The 23328-nt window shown below is 38.7% G+C and overlaps 1 protein-coding gene across 2 annotated transcripts; it reads right to left on the bottom strand.

The window, feature by feature from the left end:
* Nucleotides 1-1201: 1201 nt before the first annotated feature.
* tie1 (tyrosine kinase with immunoglobulin-like and EGF-like domains 1) lies at nt 1202-15985 on the bottom strand. 2 transcript variants are annotated; one of them, XM_087785363.1, is made up of 24 exons: nt 15763-15985; nt 12717-13013; nt 12316-12426; nt 11995-12150; nt 11137-11268; nt 10931-11071; nt 10739-10867; nt 10528-10673; nt 9351-9495; nt 9127-9285; nt 8554-8694; nt 7268-7573; nt 6622-6912; nt 6318-6511; nt 6097-6243; nt 5969-6032; nt 5413-5523; nt 4652-4842; nt 4410-4523; nt 4254-4324; nt 3207-3247; nt 3006-3102; nt 2838-2937; nt 1202-2259 (listed from the first exon to the last, which is right to left on the bottom strand). In XM_087785363.1, exons 1-24 carry the CDS (start codon nt 15821-15823, stop codon nt 2188-2190), a joined length of 3417 nt encoding a protein of 1138 aa, XP_087641489.1. In that variant the 5' UTR covers nt 15824-15985; the 3' UTR covers nt 1202-2187. The 2 variants fall into 2 exon arrangements, with proteins under 2 accessions (XP_087641489.1, XP_087641491.1); XM_087785365.1 differs by lacking the exon at nt 7268-7573.
* Between the last annotated feature and the right edge of the window lie 7343 nt (nt 15986-23328).

Genomic DNA, 23328 nt, shown 5'->3' with positions numbered 1-23328 from the left:
CGAAGAGAGGTGACGCATCTGATGACATCTCAGTTTCTTTTTTTAATCTGAAGAGGATTCTTTCTGTAAAGTTTTATTGCGGCACTGCTGTCAGAATTTTACTCTTGAGTCACTTCAACTATAAAAGATTTAAAAATGGAATACTATTAGCTAGAAAAGTAAGAAAATTCATATTATTAAATGTCTATTACAATTAGAAAAATGTATATTACTTTTGAAAGTTAAAGTAAGTAAGTAATTAAGTAATTTATATTTATAGATCGCTTTTCCAGACCAGAGTTACAAATCGCTTAAACAATCCAAACAATACTCAATAAAATATACACTTTAAAGATCAAGATAACACTGAGACAAACACAGGAGTCTCAGAGAATCAAGGAAAAGCCTGAACAAATAAAAGAGTCTTGAGATGTTTCTTGAAGGAGTAAGTAGACTCCATAAAAACACACATTCTATTGTGTACACAACAAAGGCTGTGCATTTACAGGTGAATTGTATATATTTGATTCTACATTGACGTTTTTGATCAGGAAACCAGCGATGGAGACATATTTTGACAGCCCTTCTGACACGACAGTTGGTTCGTGAGGGAAAAGGAAACGCGGTGACAAATCAGCTCGGAGCAGACGGAGGAAAAAAAAGGGTTGTGAGTCAGTCAGTCCTGCCTCCAATAATCATGCAGAAAATTATTATTTCAAGACACGTATTTATAAATATGTGACACATGAATGCTGCTTTGACAATGCAAGTATGAGGTACTTCATGTAATACCATTTTATTCTATTGTCTTATGAAGAATTTAATAATCTGATGGTTGTTGTTTTCTAATAAGCTAAATTTGACTAGTAAACCTGATAGGATAATCCTTAACATCTTGGTACACCTGTAAACTTCATGTGCAACCATGAAACTCATTCATCGTCACTTTTTTCCTGCTGTCTGCATTTCAAACATGCTCTAGCTTCTACTGGACGGTATCATTGGGTCTCTTAATCATATCCAATAGTGTAAGCTGTTGATTTGATTAGACGCAGTGAACACGAACATGTCTGCTCTGAGTGCTCAGTTTGAAAAAAAACAATGATAGATTTTATTTAGAAAACTGAAATAAAATGTATGAACCAACAGAACAGCTTATTGACAACACAAAAATAACAAAAAAGAAGGTCCTTAGGTCAGATGACAAGAAGTGTGATCTTGGTGAGTTTCATATAGAACACAAATATATTTTGAGTTTATTATGCTAAAATGCATACAGAGAAATAACATTATGAGAACGATACCATAGGATTTCCTGCTGAAAATATCTGTAAAAACCTGTTTATGGAAAAGACGCACTTACGGTGTGATACCAGAGTTGATAACAAGTTCACATCTACAGATACAAGAAAGAAAACAAACTAAAAAAATGTTATTCATGCAATGATGAAGCTTCATAAAGCAATATTCTTATTTCAGTAGTAGTGGGCACTCTAAGATGATAATAGTTTTTTTTATTAAAGTCGTTGAAAATGATAAGTGACAACGCAGTGGACTCTGAAATAATGCTTCATGAAGCTTCGCCAGCCCATAAACACCCTGCAGTTCAAGGCATGATGAAAATGGGTAAAACTTATTTTGTCTTTTCTGTTTTTTTAAATGTCCTTAACAGATAAGTAGATGTTCCTGGAGATCACCCGATCAAAGGTGCAGTGGTTGTAGTCGAGTTAAAGTACGATGAAGATGAGTTGATCACAGAGGCTATACACTAATATACAGGAGTATCTATTTATATGACAGGTGTAATAACCTGCACAGTACATACAGTGTAATAAAAATGACATTCACATGGCAGTGATCAGTCTTTGTAAGTGCTTCATCCACCCAAGAGTCTGTGAACCTGAATAGTTGATTGAACAGTTATTGAAGTCCATCATTGACACCCCTCAGACCCGTGGTGTCTCTGCAAGCCACCTTGCTTCTTTATCGCCAGAGAAAAATCAAAAGTCTCCTCCTGCTGCTTTCCACTCGTCCCCACAGTGTCCTTCCACCGAGTCCAGTCTCAGTTCCACACTAGAGTTGAGTGGTTCGGTGCGAGCGCCTCCAGTCTCGGCGCTTTGCAGCGGGGGGGCGGCAGTAACGTGGCGACAGTCTTTTTGACTTTCTCTTGAGGTTTGGTGGCCGGCGCGGGTCTGGGGGGGCTGGTCGTCAGGCCTCCTCAGCCGTGGCATCTATACCCGCGTAGGTGAAGTTCTCGAAGAGCGCCATGTTCACGTACGCCTTCAGGACACAAAGGGAAAGACGCTGTGAGTTGACAATGTAAACCAGCAGTGGCAAATTAAATCTCGGTGCCACACTTTACTGTATACAGGGACTGTGGTGAGGAATATGGGATAGAAAAACTATGAAATCTTAAAGTAACTATAAAAATACTCGCATAAGGAAAAAACGAAACATTTCCACATGATCTCTGGGGCAACATTAATGCAGTCAAACAGAACAAACCCTTGGGACGTACTTTGACCAGACTCATGTAAACTGTTTTAAGATCAAGTTTAAGTTTGATTGATCATATTATTTTTTCTAATTTGACAAAGAAAAGCCCTGAGCTATAAAGATGTGTTATCGTCTAATATTATAAGAATGATTTTTCCCTCTTGAAACACCTTTAAGCCACACACAGAATAAGATGCAATAATTCAAGCAATAATCTCAGCTCATCTAGTAGCTACGACATTACCGATATATAACATTATCTGAGAACAATTGCAGGATCATCTTCAGACAACAAGTGAACACCAAAGTCTTTCAACAACAAGAAATATTCCTACTTTTTTCCTTTTCCATGCTGACATTACCTTCCTGGCTTCCTGCATCCTGTTGAGCTGCACGGAGATTTGGGAGAACGGGGGTCGTTCATACGGCCGGTCTCTCCAGCATTGCTTCATCAGCTCGTAACTGAGTGGTGAGAACATGCAGGTTTGACAGACTTCAGAAGAGTGATGACAAAAAGAGCTACTTCTTACACTTCGTCTTCACAGTTTTTGGGTTTCTCCATCCTGTATCCCTGAGGCAACTTTTCATAGAGCTCGGCACAGGTCATCCCACAGTACGGTGTACCTCCTGAAACACACAAATAATCTTGAATGAAGGCTTTAGCTCTTCATTGGAGCTGTTTGAAGGCAAAGAATTGAAAATATTAATATAGTATTATTTCATTCACTCACCCAAGCTAACTATTTCCCAGAGAAGAATTCCAAAAGACCACCTAAAAGAAAGACGTACATACACTTGAACATATGAACAGTAAAAATGATTCACAGTATGTTTTTACAATACATACACCTCAACTTTATTCAAAATTCAACATTGAACTGCCGAAAAGTCCTGGTTTTAACATCATAATAACTTAGTTAGGGTACTTATGAGACAGACTTTAGACAGACTTTACTGTTTTTCTCTGCGTTTATCTTTCAAACCATTGCTTTTCTGCAGTTAGAAGTCTTTCTACACTTGGCTTTACATAAATGGTTCTCAGTTCAACCCAAATTTCCTGGTGGCTCTTATCAGTCGCGCAGCACACTCTTATCACTCATGCATGTGGCTGTGGGTGATTTGTTGTTTTCTTTTGGCAGACAAGATGGAAGAATGCACAATTATTAGAATAAATATATTCACGTGTTAAAGAACGACGATGATATCATGTGGTGAAATCACGTTTGTGATTATTATGTTATTCATGGTTTTAGTCCAGTTCTTTGGCCTATACTAATTCTTACTTCATTTTAGTAAGATGGCATGTAACAACTTTACTTTGATTTTCAACTTATCAATGTTTATATAATGCATTTCTTTATACAATTAGAACTAAGCTAGCATGTAGCAGCAAACTTCTTGGCTGAAGAAAATGTACAATTTAAAATAATTATACAAGATGTTTTTAATTGGTATGTTTGTAATGACTGAAATAGAACTAGACTATAAGGTTTTGGTTTATATATGTGTTTTATACAGTTCACGTGTTTTAGACAGCGATATAATATTGTCATTCACAGTACTTGAATACAATGAATTGGTTTCATCATAAATAACGGGTCATGATGGAATCATTCCATGTACAGCCTGTCAGGTTTTTGCATTGCAGTGCCAGGATTTTAGTGATTTGGCTCTAATGTCAAGCTAAGTACGGTAATTGCTGATAAGTAACATCTGAATAAAAGAAAGAATACCATCTCATGTCGTGAGATTTCGTCATGTGTTGGACATATACTTACACATCACTCTTGGTCGTGTAAACGCTGTAGTTTAAAGACTCAATGGCCATCCAGCGAACAGGCAAACGCCCCTGACACAAGACATTTTCATCAGACTAAACATTGTCAAGTGTTTGAACCTAACATCTCAGGTAAAACAATGTGTCAGTAACTCACCATTGTCTTCTTCACATAAACTTCCTCACCACGGGACAAGCCAAAATCTGCAATCTTCGCCACAAGATTGTCACCGACTAGAACGTTCCTGGCAGCCAAGTCTCTGTGGATGAACTAAGGTAGACGAAAAAAGACCGTCAATCAAAGACTATACTGCAGACGTATGATCTGTACTTGCTTTGATTCATCTAAGGTAGCAAAGTTTCACATTTCATTCAGATCTAAATCATACTGAGCATCACCTGTTTGTCACTGAGGTAGTGCATCCCAGTGGCCACGTCCACAGCAAACTGCAGCAACTGTTGGGAAGTGAGGGTGGAGGCGGTGCCATGTTCTTTAGCAAACGCAGGATCGGTCTCCAACACTCGGCTCTTCCTCAAGAAGTCCAGAAGGTTCCCATAGGGTGCGTACTCTATTGCTATATACAGGTAACCTACCAGATCAAATGAAGTCCTTAACACCTGATGCAGATCATACAAAGTTTACAACAAAAAATATGCCTAAGAAGATGATGTTGACCTCACTTACAGTAAGGGTTGATAGCACATCTAAAGCTCAGGTTATGGTGTTTTATGTTTCCAGATAGACAGCATGTTTTTGCATTTTTTTTGCCCCCGGTAAAGGTGTGAATAAAATGGCTGTTTTAATGAAGCATTAATTCATTTTTTGTAATATGTTAGAACAATGGTTTCAACAATCACACAGGCATAAAATAATCTCACAGAAAAAATGGCTAAATTGTAGTTTTCTAGTGAAACAGCTTTCTCCCATGTAACTTATTATTATTCCTCCTTATTCTTCCTATTATTCTTACAATCACTCCTCTTCCCTTCCTTCCTTTACTTCTCACCTAATACCGCTTTTGGCTGGAATAAAGTTTTCAAACAGCTCAAATTTAATTTTCATCATCTTAACGAGGACAAAACGCTTCTATAAATGACTAGGATTATGATCGGTGTCGCTTAGTAACTCCCACATGAACCACTAGATGTCACCAGCTCACCTCTGTTCTCGCAGGCTCCGATCAGGTTGATGATGTTTGGGTGCTGGCCCAGTTTGCACAGAACTTCCAGCTCCCCAGCAAAGTCTCGGTGGTCATTCTCAGAGGCAAACTCTGCAGGAGTGCAAGAAGAAGTGTTTTAACAAAGTGCAAGATCCGCAAATTCCCAGGAGAAGACAACGGAAACTGGCAAAGATTTTTGATTTATTATGTTTCTCTAACAGTCTTGTTAGCATGTGTCACTATAGTTCTATGCGAGTAAATGAAGTAAAACAGTTCTCATTTAGTTTAAAATGTCTTTGTGGGAATGTTTTTCCTTCATGATATTTTTCCTACTATTCTGCTTTTTTAGAACCCATATGTTGCTCTTATGTACACATTAATTTATCTCTATATTTCTAATTTCCATTTAAATTAAAGCTTTTTTCTATTTTTGAAATTGTTCAATGTCAGTGAAAGGTGTTTGTACACATGCAATAAGTACATGAATTCAATGCTTTATTAATTAATAAAAAGTGTCCATGTATGTTAATACATAGAAAATAATTTCAATGAGTACCTTTCAACATCTTGATGGCCGCGCTCATCTTGCTGCCGTCCTTCTTGATCATGGCTTTGATGACCTGGTGTTTGGTAAGACTGTTAAATCGCTGCTGAGTATTTTAAATACACAGAACACAGAACAACCTGTCCAAAGTTTCCTTCTCCAATCACGTCCTCAAACTTGATGTCCTCCCATTCCAGGATGGGGTAGGTGAGGGGTTCTGGGGTGGGTTTGGGCCTCCGAGTCAACGTCAGAGTTCCAGAGTTGAACTGCAGAATGGTCTCCTCTCCCTGTGGAGTATTTAAACATAGGTATTAACTCATATATACTTAAATAAACGTGTAAATGAACTTGGCTTCCTCACCGATCCAGACTGGTAGGTAAAGGTTCTCCGGCGGTTGAGCAGAGTCTTGCGAATGAAGAAGAGAGCCAGCAGAGCCAGCAGGATGGTGACGCAGGTGACCGTCACTGACCCCACCACAGCCACCAGGAGCTGGTAACTGTCCCCGCTTGACCTGCCAGATACACCCTGCGTGGTCGGGGTCAAACTCTGAGGACCTTTACAGAGAGACATTATAGTGGAGAACAAGATGAATATTCAATGTTGCTTTAAAAGAAACTTAAAATCATGTTTTCATTTAGGTTTCTATCTGAACCGGGACACTCACCGTCCCCTTGGGTCAAGGCCTGGACGAACTTGCTCCACTCTCCGGGTACTTTTGAAAAGGCCCGCACTCTAAACTGGTACAGGGTACTGCCGTTGAGTGCCGTGACATCCTTGGCGGTTTTGTTTCCGTCGTCGGTGTCCACCCAAGGGTGTGGACTCGCGTGGCCGACCGGCTGGTACTCTATGACGTATTTGATGATGCCACCGTTAAGATCCTCCGGCGCCTGCCATTTGACCTGGACAGCTGAAATGGACAGTGGCAGTGCCTGGACGTTACGAGGGGACGATGGTCCTAAAACATAAAATCAGAAAGAGCAGAGTAGATATTAATTCAGTTTTATGACCAATTTTATAGTACTTAAAACATTAATTAATTTAATTGTTCGGCTTTGGTTGGAAATAAATCTATATACATAAATATAATATTATATTGACATGGTTATTCATTTCAGAAGGACAATGGTTTCTAAATTTTGAGATGCAATCATTTTAGGGTTTCTTGAATCGGGTGACATTTTTGGACTTTCTTCATAATAATACCAAGGCTCCCCTGGTGGCCACTGAGGTTATGCTCACTATGTTTTCTAATGATTACATGTTGTATCCCCGACACTGGCTTCCACAAATTAAAAACTGATCCTCGTTACCCTGGCTGTGGATGCGTAAGGGGTAGGGCTTGGACGGAGGCCCCTGGCTGCCACAGTTGATGAGGCGCACCACCACTGTGTAGTTGTCCTGCTGATACGCCAAGTTGTAGAACTTTTTGGACAGCACATTGAGCAGAGTGGTCTCCTCCAGGAGCTTCTGGCTATACGGTGGTGGGCCAAAGAGCTGCACCAAGAACCCGCTGGCTCCGCCACCACTAGCACCACTGTTGTTGGGCAGACGCCAGCGCACCGTGGCGTTACGACCGTCCACCGAGCTGATGTCGATCTCAGGTCGGACTGCAGGCTCTGCAGCGACAGGGAACACATGGTGAGCGGACCAGATGTATTTTGCTCTGACAGTCTCTGATCTATGCATTGTCTGGTGAATTCTAGCGGGTTTCTGTCGGTGATGATCATCATCATCATTCTTGTTGGAATACTTAGAGAATACTGCCGGCCTCACATGCAAATATGTTGCAAGTGATTCCGGATGCCAATCCAGAAGCTGAAGTGCTCCATCGATGTGTAGTTTATTGTTACACTGGCCATGAATTCTGAGTCAGAACTATGGTGGGGGACCAAAACTCTGTCCGGACATAGAAAGGTAGTGACCAGACTGAAAGGTTCAATTTGGTTTTGGTTTACCTCATAAAAAGTCATTGTTAAACATTAACAAACAAATAAACTATCAACATAGGGTTATACCATAACCATCAATCGTGGTTCTGCTGGGTGAGAAAACAAACAAAACGCTAACTAACCTTTCCTTTCTGGAGATATAATATGTGACATTGCTGATATTTTAGTCACCTTGAGTTGGGGTACAACACTAAGATAGGTGAATAGGTGAATAGTCTCTACATGACTGATTTTTCCTTGCAAAGCCACACACACACAATTAAGTCCCCAAAGAATAATAACACAATCAAGATGCAGACAAGGTCTGTTTAAATAGAAAAACTATGAGGTTTTTTTTTGCAAGAATAAATAAATACATTTAGGCAACATTTGCTTGTCTTCCACCATATAAACAATGTTTTTGGGGGCCCCATTATTTAAGATATTCACCACTTAAATATATTTTATAAATGTGAATGTTTGTGTTTTTGTCCTTGTTACCCATTTTTCCATGTTTTCTCAGCATATTTTACTTTTAGAAAGTAAGCAATGATAGGTCAGAAGTAGTCCATTTTAATGTGGTAATATTCTGTGATCTTGTTGACAAAATGATCATTTTATTTCCCCTCTAATTTGAATTACGTTTGTGTTTAAGATCAGGGTCTCACCAGGACAGTCCGTCTCCATGATGGTCTCTGGTCCTGGCGCACCTACGCCACCTTCTCCGGGGCGACTGAGTTGCACTCGAACAAGGTAGCGAGTCGAAGGCTCCAAGTTCATCAGTGTGATGGGCTCTCTGTCGCTGTAGACTGGAGACAGGGGACATCTGTTCAATTTTTAATTTCTAGTGCCAAAATATCCATCAAGTAAGAGATACAGGATTCATCCAGATATTAGAATGAAAATAAACTTGGAAAAATACAAATATTTTCCCTTGTTTATTGCAGCTTTTATTTTACAATTATGTTATTCCTGGTATTCCATACATCATTGTCATATTCATTGTAGTTTTGCCTGTAATCTAATCTTATCCCAGACTAAGATAAATGTTGAGCCTATGACCTTTATTGTAGCACAGTGAGGTTTGAGCATCAGATTTTGGGGACATCTGTGGAATATTTTGTAGGACAACAAGGGTTCAGGTTTAATTGTACATGGAGATGAAGACAAGAAGATCCACGTGTCTCCGTTGAAACCTAAGAATTATTATCTTTACTGTTGTTTAATCATAACACTCTCACCTATGATGGAGGACCAGGAGTCTCCGTTCTCCACAGGCTTGTAGAGGAGCCGGGTGGAGACGATTGGTCCATCCCCTCTGTAGGAATCGACTGGCATCACCAGCAGCTGTTTACTTCTCTTTTCCAGCAGTTTGGGGGCAGTCATAGGCACTGGGGGGTCTGAGAAGAAAACACATTGGTTCATCTCCTTGCATATTTCCACTTAAAGGCACTGGCAGCCTCACTTTTCACCGTGAGGTTAAACCTTCGGGAGTCCTGGCCTCCATTGGTGGACACCCTGCACTCCCACAATCCTCCTTGCTGAGCAGTCAGACGTGGGATCTCAAACAGAGCAATGCTTTTGTTGGAGTCCATGACGGTGTGAGAAGCCTGAAAACAAGTCATACTCATTTAAAATCCAGCAGAGGAGGAACCATAGCATCACTTGTAGGTTAGTTCCTGTTCTTTGTTTTGGTGTGGGATCCTGTAGTAAACCTCTCCAGATCCTCAACTTTATGTTTCAGATAATGTTTTAAGTAAATTGAAAAAAAAAATGTAAACTCTTGACTGAAAAAAACCCCATTTGGTAATGAGAGAAAGTTGGTGTGTGTGAAAGAACCATTTAGATTATGAGGCCTTACTAATAGAAAAAAGACTGTGTAAATTAATTAAAAAAATAAAAAGTTTCAGTCTGATAATGGCTCAAAAGTAAGAAAGAAAGATCAATCCAATTAAAATTCAGCAACCTACACTCTGGTTATATTAAATTTAATGTATCAATATGTGTACAGAGTCTGAATGAAAAATATATGTATATATTGTATTGTGTCTGCTAGATATTTAATAAATTACAAGGGTGCATGAATACATGAATGGTATGTTTTTTTTAGAACTAACTTAAGCTTAAACTAACTAACTAACTTAACTAAACGTATGCACTGCTGACAGTTGTATGACTTCAAATCAAAACCTTTGAGGTAAAACAAGTAGGGCCTGAAAGTGATCCTTGTGGATCCCCAAATCTCTGATTACTTTTATGAAAGCAAAATACCATCCTGTTCAAATTACAGTCCACCAATTGGTTTTAGAGACACTTTAGATTCTGTTATGTTATGTTCGTAATATTGTTAGAAACATTTAACATTGTGTTGTTCTTGTTTTTGTCAAAACAGGTTTTGTTTTACTTGTCTTTATTTAATAACCTTATTTAAGCAACAACTTATTATTACTTATTTAGATACTTTCTAGCTAGTGCCTGTAACACTACTAACTGTCAACAACTTTCAGTTTTCTGTCTGTAGAAAAACAAATGAGCTAAAATCCCTTGAGATGCAATGATGCAATATAAATAACCCCATAGGTTTCAGCTCTTAATAAATGTGTGAGGACATCGCTGTTCTTGGCAGACAGTGGACCTCCTACCTTGTAGACGGTGCTGTCCAGCTTCCTCAGCTCGATGCTGTCATGGCTGGGCAGCGGGTTCCCTGTTGCCGAGCAAAAGATCTTTGGACTAGAGTTGAGATTCCACTCCAAAGTACTGTCCAGGTCCAAGATCTGGGGGGCCCGGTCTACCAGGAAGAAGAGATCATTCAGGATGGAGGAGCAGATGTGAGGATATGATATCTGTACCGACCAGATATTTCACAGTTCTGTCCCCGCCAGCCTGTGGGACACTGGCAGCCACGAAAACGGCTGCAGATACCTCCATTTTGGCATTTACAGCTTCTTCTGCAGTCTGGCCCATAATAGTCGTTTTGACAGGCTGTTGGAAAATATGGGGTCAGTAATGAAAAACAGATTCTTTATTAGAAACTTTTGTAGACACCTTTATCACAGCGGCTCCCGGACCAGCCGCTCGCACATGAACACCCGTAAGGGTCAAGCAGGCAGAAGCGAAGACCTCGACAGTTAAGATTCTCCCCACAAGACTCCTGACAGTTCCGGCCGAACATTCCTTCTCTGCAGGCTGAGAGCGTTTTAAGCATCCTCGGTGCCACGGACGGTGAATGTGTGATGTTCTCCAGTACAAACCTGTCTCACAGCGTGTCCCCATGAACCCGGGCGGGCAGACACAGTCCCCACCCAGGCCGTGACAGACCCCACCGTTCAAACACTGCGGACAGTCCTTGTCACAGGGACGCCCCCATTTATTTCCAGGACATTCTGTGGAAGGAAAGTCATCACACATTGTTTTCTCATAAGAAAAATGTAAGAAATAATTATTGGAACACAGAAATGATATGTGTTAGAAAATGAACTAAAATGATAAAAAAAACAGAAAAATCTTACCCAATTAATATTAGTAATCAATTACCCAACAAACTAATGTGTTGATTTATATATACCTTAAATATATCTTGGATCTCTATTATACTCATCAGTATGTGTCTGTTTGAAAAAAACTCCCTTTTCATTGAAATATTATTATATTTGAAATATGTGTTTAAGCCCCGCCCAATAGAAAACACTTTGTTTTTTTTTTTACTCCGCGTCAACAATCCCAGAAGTCTCCACCTACAAGGAACCTGTTGTATAATCAAAGTGGGGTGTGATTACAGTTGGCTGCATGAGGTGTGAAGCCATTATTATGTCATAATGGACTTCGTTCTTGTAACCTGTTGTTTGCTAATATTTCTAGTGGGGACTTTATGAAGTAATAACTTCAAAATAAGGTCATGATGAGGGACTTACTGCATATTGAAGTGAGACTTTAACATTTGAAACATGTGAGCAGACTTGTAAAGAAACATCTGTGGATCTTTTTCATGTGCCTGTGGTCAAACTTGCAGAATGTGCAAAGTTAGTTTATAGTTCAAACTCAAAAACAAACAACTTTTACAGCCGACCCAGTGTGAGTGTGTGTTGCTGTTTCATTGACCTAAAACAAACCTCTGATGATGAGTCTCATCCAGGCGCCGCGCAGCGGACTGTCCCCCATGTAGCTGGCACTGTAGATGCCCTGATTGTCATAGTCCACGTTCTCGATGGTCAACACGGCGGTGTGGTTGATCATGTCGGTCCAGTGAGTCATGTAGTAGTAATTTCCTGAACAAAAGCACAGAATAACATGATCATACAGGATAAAACATGAGTCAGCCATCTTGAAAACTAACGTTTTTCTGTTTGCATTCAATTATGTTTTTAATTTGGTGTTATTGTTTCTCAGATAATCATCTTTCTAATTCACAGAAAATGTCATCCACTGATTACCGTTGTACTTCCAGGTCACATCCCTCTTTTGGGAGTCCAGCAGCAGCATGCCGAGGTGAACAGTCTCCCCGTAGTTCGCCGTCACTGTCAAGTGGTTTGGAACAAAATTAGCTGTGAAAAAAAAAAGAAAGGTGAGACACATCAGTTCATTCAGCAGTATGTGGAGAACTCTTGGTGGAGAACTTTACACAGCATTTATAGCTAAATTAAACTAAACTAAACATTCCGAATCAAAATGAATCAACACTAAGACGAAACGAAAAAAATCCATGACTTGAAAAAAAAGTTTACTTGGAACAAGTCAACACAGACAAAGAAATTTTATAAAAAAAAAAAAAAAAAAAATCTTCATTTAAAGCTCTCTCTGTCATTTTATCATCAATGCCACAGCATCACCTCACCACTAGGATAGTTGTTTATCATGGTGATTGTCTCCGAGGATGAAACCTCCTGAGTGGACTCGCAATAGAAGATCCCAATGTTATCCAAACCCTGGAAGTCTCTGGCCACTACTTCCTTGTTCCTGGGTTTATGGACTTTGAAACTGGGCCGCTCGGGCAGGACTAGGATCTGGTTGTCTCTGGAGATGTGCAGCTCGGGCTGAGTCGGACCGCGCTCTCCGTTGATGCAGGAGATGGTGAAGGGATTGACGTGGGAGACCTCGGCCGTGGAGATCATCGTCAAATCTGTCACAGAGTCTACAAGACAAGTGAAAAATAAAGATAGGCCTAAAGTTTTTATCAAAGATCTTGGTTTCCTACAAATATTAAAAGGTTTGAAAGAAATTTGAATGATGAGAGAAATCATAGAAAAAGATTTATCTCGCAAGATAGGAAGATTAGACACTTGTATATATATATATATATTTTTAAATGTTAACTAAATCAGATGAATAAATAAATATTGGAGAACAATATCACCTGAACTAAGATGAAACAGAAAAATATTGAACCAAAAGGCATCAGGTAAATGTTGTGTGTGGTAAACATGTCAATGGAGGCATTTGTTTACCCACAGCAATACAACAGCCAGAACCTAGTGGATAAAATAAAGAAAATTAAAAAGTAGTATTTCTTTCTTTACTAGAAACTTTTTCTTTTTCTTTACTTTATTTTGGAGACAGAAATGTCAAAACGCTAAAAATGTAATTGTAGATATACAATTCAGTCTTAGTGTGTATTCAAACATCCAACTCTTGACTAACGTGTGTGTTGTAACAATAAAGCTGGTTATTTTACTCATGTTGAGAGGAGCTGGTGATGATCAATGACCCTACATGGGAATACATTTTTAATATATTGTTTTGTGCCAGTAGAACATAGTTTCGAACAGCCTTTAGAAGTTCCTTACCTCAGCAGTCAGATATAATTCAATAGGGATGAACTTTCTTTGTTTCAGCTTTTCAAAATACAGAGTCCTACCAACTGAGATACATATTTCTCTAGTGTGTGTGTCAAGCATTTTACCTGAGAGCCGTTTTAAAAATCTGAACAAATTACAAAATCAGAAGATCAGCAACAGATCTCGGCACATTATCTAATCAGAGCAAATATTTAATAGTAACGCAAGCTGAGAGGGAAGATTTATAAACAAGAACCTTGAACCTGGACAGACAAAATGTCTTCATGCACATTCTTTTCTACACATCAAACATCTGTATCAAATTAATTGTAAATATTTAGAAGTTTATGAATTTTAAATGTTTAGTTTTCTCAAGTTGTTTTCTCAACTTTTCTCTTTTATGAAGTGAGGACTAATATTTATAAATATATTACTGTTTTTCTACGACTTCCAGGATGAGTATGGTTTTAAATATTAATGATTTAAACCATAGACAAGTTACACATAAGGACACAGTACAGTCACTGCTGTTTGAAAACAAGGACATCTTGATCTGTTTTAATATACGAGGGAATATATTAAGTAAGCATTTAACTTTTAGCTTTTCTTTGGTATTATTCACGGCCTGAATATGTCAATATATGTGTGTTTAAGTAAATGTTGCCCTCCAGCTTGTTCTTTTTATCTTGTGTGTCTATGAGGATAATACTTTTGTCATAGCAGTTCTATCATGTGGGAACTAATATATACACAGTTTTTCTACTAATTAGTTTACAAGAAAAAACATTGAGACAAACTTTGACTCACAAACAACTTCAGCCAAAGTAGCATCATCCCACACACATATGTTACTGTTTGCACCAGGAACAGACCCGCATCATCCGCCCCCCACATCTTGCAGACACAATTACTCATAGGTGTGTGTCTTCGTTTGACACACACTGCAACGCACATCACAACAACACACTTGCAGTCAGACAAGAGTGTGTTTTTATATTTTCTTATCTCCCTTTTCAACTTAAACTGTCTTGGCAAAAATAACATTGTTTCTGTAACCGAATCATTTCCAGTCAAAAGCTGTATTGGTGGAGCTGCGTTTGACTATGTTGACACTTAGAGTTGTATTCTAGAAGTTTTCACTGATCAAACTCTTCATCTTGAACTTAGGCTAAGAGAAGTCATGCTTATCAAACATAAAAGTTGTTTTTTTGATTCATGAAAAAAAATCCAGTCTTTATAACTCTGTTTCCAACTCAGTATGGTCGTCTGATCTAATCTTGTCTGTGTTGTTATAATAAAAATAATTATTATTATTTAATTTATTGAATGTATTAGTATTTTATCTTTAACTTTTCTATCTTTTAAGACAATAATTATTAATGCAGCCTCAATTCCTCTCTGGGAATACAATTTTAATGTAGGAATCATCATCATAACTGAACAATCTTCCCCATTAAATTGATTCATTTCTGAGCAGGGTTTTGTTAAATGGTGGTGGATAAAATCCCAGCTACTCAGGTGAACAAGGATGGGACCCTGAGTGGTGAAGCTACTGTACAAGAGTGCATGTACCCAAGCATCAGTTTCAGAGGTTCCATGGATGTCTCGGACAGGCCAGGTCCACTGTTTGTAGTATAAATCTTCATTAAAAGCATAAATCTGGCGTAACGTGTCACCATGGTGTGTACACACCCAACATGTGGGCTTCAGCATTTATTTAAACTAACTCAATAGCAGATTGTTGGAAGAAAATATAACATATGGTGATTACAAGTGTTAATGAATATATTGATTTACAAGAAAAAACCCCAAAGAAAGTTGGAAAACCTGGCCACAAAGATATCATTCTAAAATATATATCCAGAATTGTTAATGTAGAATTTATTTTGTCTTTTGTTTACAACATCCCTGATTTCCTTCAAATGTGTTTCAGGAATGTGTTTATTTGCTGAACTCGCCAGAGTCTCTCCTCTCACTGAGCTCAGAACAATGCCAGGAAGCATGGATGAGCCTCTTCTTCCCCCAAAGGAACACACTTTCAGCACCTTGACTTTCAATCTCAAAAAGTTACTAAATGTCTCGAATTGATCTGAGAAAGTGATTTACCTGATAGATCAACGAAGCACAGCACACACACCCAGGCGATCCTCATGTTTGTAATCCACATCTCGAAGTTCCAGAGAAAGTTTTACATCCACGGACGCTGCGTCACGACGAGCGCCTCTGCTTCTGCTGCTGCTGCTGCGCCTCTGCTCGCATCGCTCACCCGAACCACCCGAAAGTCCACAGAACCCGCTCAGAACCCGCATCGGATGGTGGATCTGTCAGATGGTATCGCAGCTGTGGGGTCTGTAATTGCGCTGAAGCTGAGTTGGTCTCGGGGTGGGAGAGGAAGGAAGAGCGTCACCAGACTGCTGGCGCTCCACATTTCCCAAAGTAGATTAATGACTACACTTTGTCACTTGTTTTTAATACATCAGCATTAGCTTTATTTACTTCATATTTATATAACTGTATGTATTTTTAAACCAGTCTTTATCACAAATATTCCCATTCGAGGTGAGGAATACTAAGACTACCTTAGTTTGAAAGTTTGAAAAACAAGTTGCGATAAATAAAGAGCATTAAAAGTAAATCAAATGCAGGTACAGAGCCGGCCAAAGTTTTGGAAACATCATTCAAAGTTTTTGCAATATTTCGGACTGACTGATCTTAAGTAAATCAATTAAATGATTTCTCTTGACTTATGAATCATAGGGTTGTGCAATAGGGCTGTATCAACCTTAGTTCTGCACAACACAACTAATGGCCACAACACAATTAATAAGGCTAATTATTCCACCAAGTAACCCTAAAAAGACACACCTGTAAAGTAAAAACATTTTTGGTGACTATATTTAAAGGTAATCAAAAATAAGGCCTGCATAGCAGTCAACAAAGAAAGAGGTGGCTACTATGAAGGAACTATAAGACACGTTCCCAGATATTTCACAAGTACATAATTCTGCACCTGTTCATTCATATTTTTGATTTAGTGAGAATCTATTATGCATTCAGTGAGAATCTATTATGTGAATAATCATGAAAACAAAGGAAATGGATTGAATGTGAAGCTGTGTCCAAACCTTTGCCCTGTACAGTATACGAGAATACATTAAAATACAAATAAATATACCCACTTCTATTTTCGTCTGTATGATTCCTGTAATTGATTTCTAAAAAATATATATTTGACAACAGAATGTGACTTTTATTCAAATACATTCTTTAAAACCCTTACGTTATCTCAGGGTCAAGTTGACCCAAAGGACATAAAAAAAACGTGTTTATGGTATCCATTGAGTTGTCTCCAGGGTCAAGACCAACAATATTTGGTCCAATATTTGGACGCTATAGTATCTAAATACAGTATGATTTTAACACACATTCATTTTTTGCTTCAGCATAGAGAGATGCAGTGGATGGAATTGACAGCTGAGAAGACCAAAAAAATACCTGCTAACAGTTTGCACGACAGCGAGCGTGACCCTGACACTCATAAGTGTTTGATCCCTCCTCTCTATCTCTACTTCTCTCCCTCAATAAGTTCTCATCCGCTCACAGAATATCTTTGAAACACAAACGCAACCGCAGCTGGTGTCAAGCTTTGCCAAATGCAACAGCTTTGTTCTTTCACTTTAATGTGCGACTGTAAACCCTGCAGCCTTTTTCAGGCCCAGATTCTCTCCTCCTCTCCCCGCTTACTTTATATCAACACACTCCTGCAGGGAAGGATGAACAATATGATTGTTGTGTCTATTTGTGTCTCTCAACTGATTTCTATTCAACTGAACTTCTTTTCTGAGTTCCTCCATTTTTTAGAGGCTGATTTCATGTTTACCTTTACTAGCTGTGTTTGACTATCAGCTGAAATGTATTAGTTTGAGATTTCCTGTTTTTGCATTTGAAAAGCTAGCGGTTTTCATATGTGATGATGTGTGTCAAAGTAATATCATTTATCACCCACAATTATATATATTTAGTTATTTTCAGAAGTGTGTAATACAATTATGGCAGCCCTTCAGGTCCCATTGGAGCTCGCAGTTGCAGAAAGTTGGGTGACCCCTGCATTAGTTAAACTACCTGTTCCACAACCTGTTCAGATACATGGGATTCATTACTGATAATTTAGTTAATTTTATAATTTGTTATTCAGCATAGAATAGTTTATTTATTCTGTTTTATTATACATTGCTGTTAAATAATTAAGATAAAAGAACATCTAACCTTTTTTTTTTCTTTTTTTTTAAATGGATAATTGTTTAATTGATTCATTTTTTCTTGTTCTACTTTGGATTTCATTTATTTTCTACTTCTTTAGAAATATTTGGGATCTTGAAATTTTTCCATATTTTTTCAGCATTTTCATATCCAGTTAGAGTACTCAATAATCTTGTAATAATTATAGTTTTTAGGTCCGAAGCATACTTATTTTTAGACGTATTTATGACTGTTGGTTCTTGAAGAAAGACCAAATTTATTTTATTGTCATTAAAATGTGCCTTGTCCTTTAATCATATGCACATAAATGTGTTGGATCCACTTCCTGTTTAGCAACTGGAATGATTCACTCATGAGTGTGGGACTCACCAATAAAAATCAACTTTTCCTCGGTGAGGATTTACAAACTAAAGGAGGCCTCTTGCCTTCAAGGGGAGATTAAATCTAAAAACATGGAACTTTAAGAAAAATAAATAAACTTTTTCTGGCTCAGACAGTGTCAAGTCTGACCCAGCACTAACAATGAATCATATTTTTGGAACCACATCGCGTTAAAACAATCGGTTAAGAAAGACACACTAGTTGTTGTTGCCTGACTGTTTTGTCTCTGACTTACTGTGTTTCCATCAGGCCTCTGCTCTAACAATGGACCTTGGCGCCCGTGGCTCTGCTCAGATCATTTGTTTGGTCCTCTTGACCTGTTTAGCTGACCCGCAGCTCAGTTGAAAGTCCTCCAATTATCTTCTTATTTCCTCCCAGCGCTCATCGGAAGATCAGAGAGGACAATCAAGCTGTCACACACACTTTTACAAGGTAAAATATTGCAGCTTTTCCACCGGGTAAAGTGTGTTCTGGACCCTAAACCCCCACTGAAGTTTGTTTCAGAGAGTGCCTTTGAGGTTGGTACAGATCCCTCTTACAGTAACAAACTCTTTGCTATGTTCATTAACTGTCCATCAGTCTGTGTCATCTTTAAACTATGCAACATGAATGCTTTTTTTATATGTCAGCAGGGTGAACCAAGCTATAAATGCTCTTGTCCCTCTTGACTCTGACTTCTGTGTTGAAACATTAGGTTGAGTAGATGGTTAGTAACTGTCTTAGTGGTGGAGATATCATCAGCCTATTGGAGATGAAGCCATATTCATCAAAGTTCAATTTTCCCTCTCTTGCAACAGCTACTTACAAAAGATTGCGATCTGCACAGTGGAAGTAAATCTCGATCCTTCTGTTTTATTTCCGCTGTGGACAGTAGACAGGCTACATGAAGATGTAGTCAGAGAGACCCAGAAAAGGTTTCCAGTCCATCACACAACCCTAAATAAACCAGTAACACACACACACACCTCAGGAAAAGGTGCAGTGTATGTTTTTAATCTGTGGAAGAAACTGATTGTTCTTTAAGGCACCCTCATGCTGGAATTAAACCAGCAACCTCCCTACCAATGCGAAAGCTAAGGAGAAGAAGTAGCAGTTAAGGCATCATTTATATTACTCTAAGAAATTATTTTTGTGTTATCTATAACAAACTCAGATGAAAAAAAAAAAACATCAATCCAAACCATAATGTTAAAAAAAACCTGCAAAAAAGTAAAAGGAAATCCTGATGAGGCATTAGAGTTCAAAAGAAAAAACAAAATTGAATTACTCAGGTGTACATTCAGTCTCAGAATAAGGTTTCACGATTTAACCTCAGATTGAATACATTTTTCTCCAGTAGCACAGAGGAAGAAGAGAAGAGACGAAGAAACAGCTTGGCGGTTCAGATGCTGCTCAGTGGAGTTGTTGTAGGAAACCAGAAGGGAAAAGACTGGAGGCTGCGTCAACATTGATGCTCTGGAGTCCAGGGGAGACTGTGTGAGTGTGTGTGTGTAAGTGTGTGTGTGTACAAACAAGCAAAGCTCCAGGGAAACCACTCGTGAACTAGCAGGGTGGCGACTTCTTACTTCGCTTCTAGAATTTTCTCAGCTATTGTGTCTGAAAGTCTGTTTTTTGTTGGACTTGTCCAGGAACTCACCAGTGAATATTCAAATTTTGAGAACAAATGACTCAGTTTTAACATCCTGGACTCCTCCATTTGTTGGCCTTCATAAATGGTGTACTTGCATTGCCTTGGGGTCACGCTGCATTGTGTTTGTAAAAACGTTTACATAACACTGTGACTTATTTGTGGTCTTGTTCTGTGGTCCTCTCCCCTCACCCACTCTTGGGCGGTAACATTTGTCTTAAAGCCTAAAAGACATTGATCATTTTATGCTCCTCTAATAATCATAACATGGACACCCCTCCTTACACCCCACGACACAAATAGCAACTGCAGAAAACCCCAAACATGATATCCGGTGCATTGGAAAATAGAAATAATGAGAATTAATCAGCTGAAAGATATAATTCAATAAATCCCAAATTGATAAAAAATAAAAGTTCTGAAATTTTGAAAATGCGATCAAAGTTCTTTTTTCTGTGACCAACTTAAGTCCAAAAGAAAATACTGTTCAGCTGTTTACTGGAACAGCAAATAATCCCAGAAGATGAAATGAGAAACTGGTCTGCCGCACCTCTAGACAAAAATGAATGAAGAAGAAGTTCAGGACTCCCAAGTGTTCAGATGTGGTCCGTTCATGTTCATCAGGGAAGTATATGAATCTACACTTTATGATTACTCACATTCTAGTCGTCATTCATTTAGACCTTCAGCCCCGTGTCTCAGCACCACTTCTCTCATTTCCCCTCTGTTTTCATAATTATTAACAACTTCAATCTTAAACACATGAGAAAAGATTTTATAAATACCACAAATAAAATAAATAACAGGGCATTGCTATTTTTTGCATGTGCAAACTGGACAAGTTGCCAGGGCAGCAGGCTAATTATTTTTTTGCAAAACACCCCTATGGTGTACCAAAGAATGCGGGCACACCTTGGCAAATAGTACCAGTGACTATTATGGGAACTGCTAGTTGACAAGTAGAAGCATCCGTTTTAGCGCACAGACGCATTCACACTTTCAGTGTTTGGAAGGAAACAGTCCACCAGTTGTAAGAGGGGAACAGGGATTCAGAAATAGAAAAAAACTCAGTGAATTAAACTCACTACTTGACTTTCATTCAAATAATGCATGTTGTGTATACTATTACAAAAAAATCTGAACAGGACTATAAATCTAGCATGTTTTGGAAAAACTAGGTGAAATGGTCAATACAATGAAGCCGTTAAAAAACACCTCTCACCAGCTCTCAGAAGCCCAGTTTACAAAAAATGAAAAAATGAGCGAAGGATTTAAGGTATGTCACTATGCTAATGTAGCATTTCCAAGTTAGCCTCTCGTATTACATTGTTCTTTTTTAAAACCATTTATTTAAATTTAATTTGTAACAACATGTAGTTCAAAACCAGTATTGCACATAAATAAGGCAGTCATTTATAACTTCTCCCTCATAGATCAAATAATGTACTGTCTCAAAACACATGTTTTTTATAGTTGAAAATTATAGTTTTGTAAAAGAATTATCTCTCAATGCAGGACTTCCACTGCTAATGTTCCTTCACAGAAGCAAGTTATAATGTGTTGACCATCTGGAAAAGTCTTGGTGCTGAGTCGGTCTTATTCTTGTTCTTGTCTTTTTCTTGCTACTTGCCTGTACTTTTTTCGCGTTAGATTTCGGTTGCCTTGCATTGCCTTTGCACTGATCCGTCCTTTACCCTTTCATGCCTCCCTCCTCTATGTTGCTGTTAGCAATGATATATTCCACACATGTTTCTCCATAGCATTAAATCAGGATGATCGTCCAAAACATTGGCGGTGCCTCAGAGATGTTCTTGAGTGTCTCTAGCATAATAAAATGTGGGAGCTTCAGTCAGTCTGGCGTTGAAAACGTCTCTCTGACTATTTCTCAAGCAGCACCTGTCTAATGTCCAGAACAAATCCACATCCTTAAACACTTCAGGACTTGTTGTCGACTGGACGTGATGATGGCAAAGCTGGTCTGGAAGCGAGACCTCGAGACTTTGTGAGAAAGTTTGTATTAAATTCCCAACTTCCCCCCATTGTGTGGCGAGCTGGCCTGGCTCCACACGCACTGATCCAGCAGGGACCCGGGACCCCGAGCGAGGGTGTCACTCACACCTCAACAGCCCCCTCGACCCCCCTCACTCCCAGACAGACCTCCACGAAACTCTTCATGAACGCCGTGATTAGGTGTTTGTGATTTTAGGAACGGATCTACGGAGTTTTGATATCAAGTGTGTGTCGGCATGATTAGTGAGCTCAAGACGGACTTCCCTCTGATAAGAAACCATTAAACCTTGATAGAGCTCCAGCTTTGTGCGGTTTAATGCTCTCAACTCAGTTTCTTAGACAACCTGATGACAGAGAATAACAGCTACATTTCCCACTTTATTTTGGTCCTTAAAGAACCCTTAAGTCTGCTTTTCCTCCAGTGAGATTTCCCTGCAACGACTTGAAATGTGTTTTATTTGGCCAGCCTGGATGTTCTAATTCCTCTCAGGTCACATGTATACTGTTACATGTAAGACTCGCTGATCTATTTAGTTGGTTCTAGAGCTTTGAAAAGATATTTAATGTTGTTCTATCATTAAAAACAGTTCTATTAAATTAAAAACAATAACATGTATTTTCTTTATGAAAAATGTTGACGTTATTATAAAATATATTGTCAAAATACAATATTTTAACCTTACATTGTTTTGTTATTTCACTATGGTTTTTATGTACAGTAAAATGTAGATTAGTTTTACCTATTTGTAATTTGTAAGTTTTTTTTTGGTATAATCAACCCATCAAAAGTAGCAATCTTCTTTGTGATGTACTGGGAGGAGGTCTCAGGGCAGATCCAGAACACGCTTGCAAAATGTCTCTCAGTCAACTTGGTAGCACCACAGAACTAGGGGAGGTTTCTGGGGGAGGGAAGTCTGGAAATCTTTGCATCATCTGCTGCCCCCGAAATCTCAGCTCAGAAAATGGACTAAACTATGGAATCATTCATTTCCTGATTCCATGATTTGTTTCAAAGCCATTCAAGAACTGTCAAGTACATAAAAAACAAACTGTTGAGTTTTTTTTAAGATCAACCTGCTAAATAAATTCACTTAATTGTTTTCTGGAACATTTCTTGATTCATTTGCCGGGCTAAAGTTTTATGTAGCTCTAAACCAGCTGTTGAGTTTGTGGGCCTCGTGAGATGATATCAGGGACAGGGTGTGGAGGTCTCATGATGGGCGCGACACAACTATTGGAACGGGCCAGATGTGAGAAGACCGCTAGGGTTTCTAACCTTTATGTTGTGTCACATCCTTCTTTGGCCCATATTTCCTCTTATTTCTGCTGGTGACTTTCCTCGCTCAGATCTTTTCTTCATGGAAACTCAGAGGAAAACATTCTAACAGATGGTG

This window comes from Callionymus lyra, chromosome 2, assembly GCF_982586985.1.
Source record: "Callionymus lyra chromosome 2, fCalLyr1.hap1.1, whole genome shotgun sequence".
Classification (NCBI taxonomy): Eukaryota; Metazoa; Chordata; class Actinopteri; order Syngnathiformes; family Callionymidae; genus Callionymus; species Callionymus lyra.
The sequence above is the reverse complement of the archived record's forward strand: the minus strand, read 5'-3'. Positions and strand labels throughout refer to the sequence as shown.

Coding starts and splice junctions, on each gene's coding strand:
- tie1 (XM_087785363.1), bottom strand. CDS start 15,823: ATGTGGATTACAAACATGAGGATCGCCTGGGTGTGTGTGCTGTGCTTC. Junction 10,674..10,738: donor ACAGAACTGTGAAATATCTG/GTCGGTACAGAT, acceptor TCTTCCTGGTAG/ACCGGGCCCCCCAGATCTTG. Junction 4,843..5,412: donor CGGAGCCTGCGAGAACAGAG/GTGAGCTGGTGA, acceptor TTGATCTGGTAG/GTTACCTGTATATAGCAATA.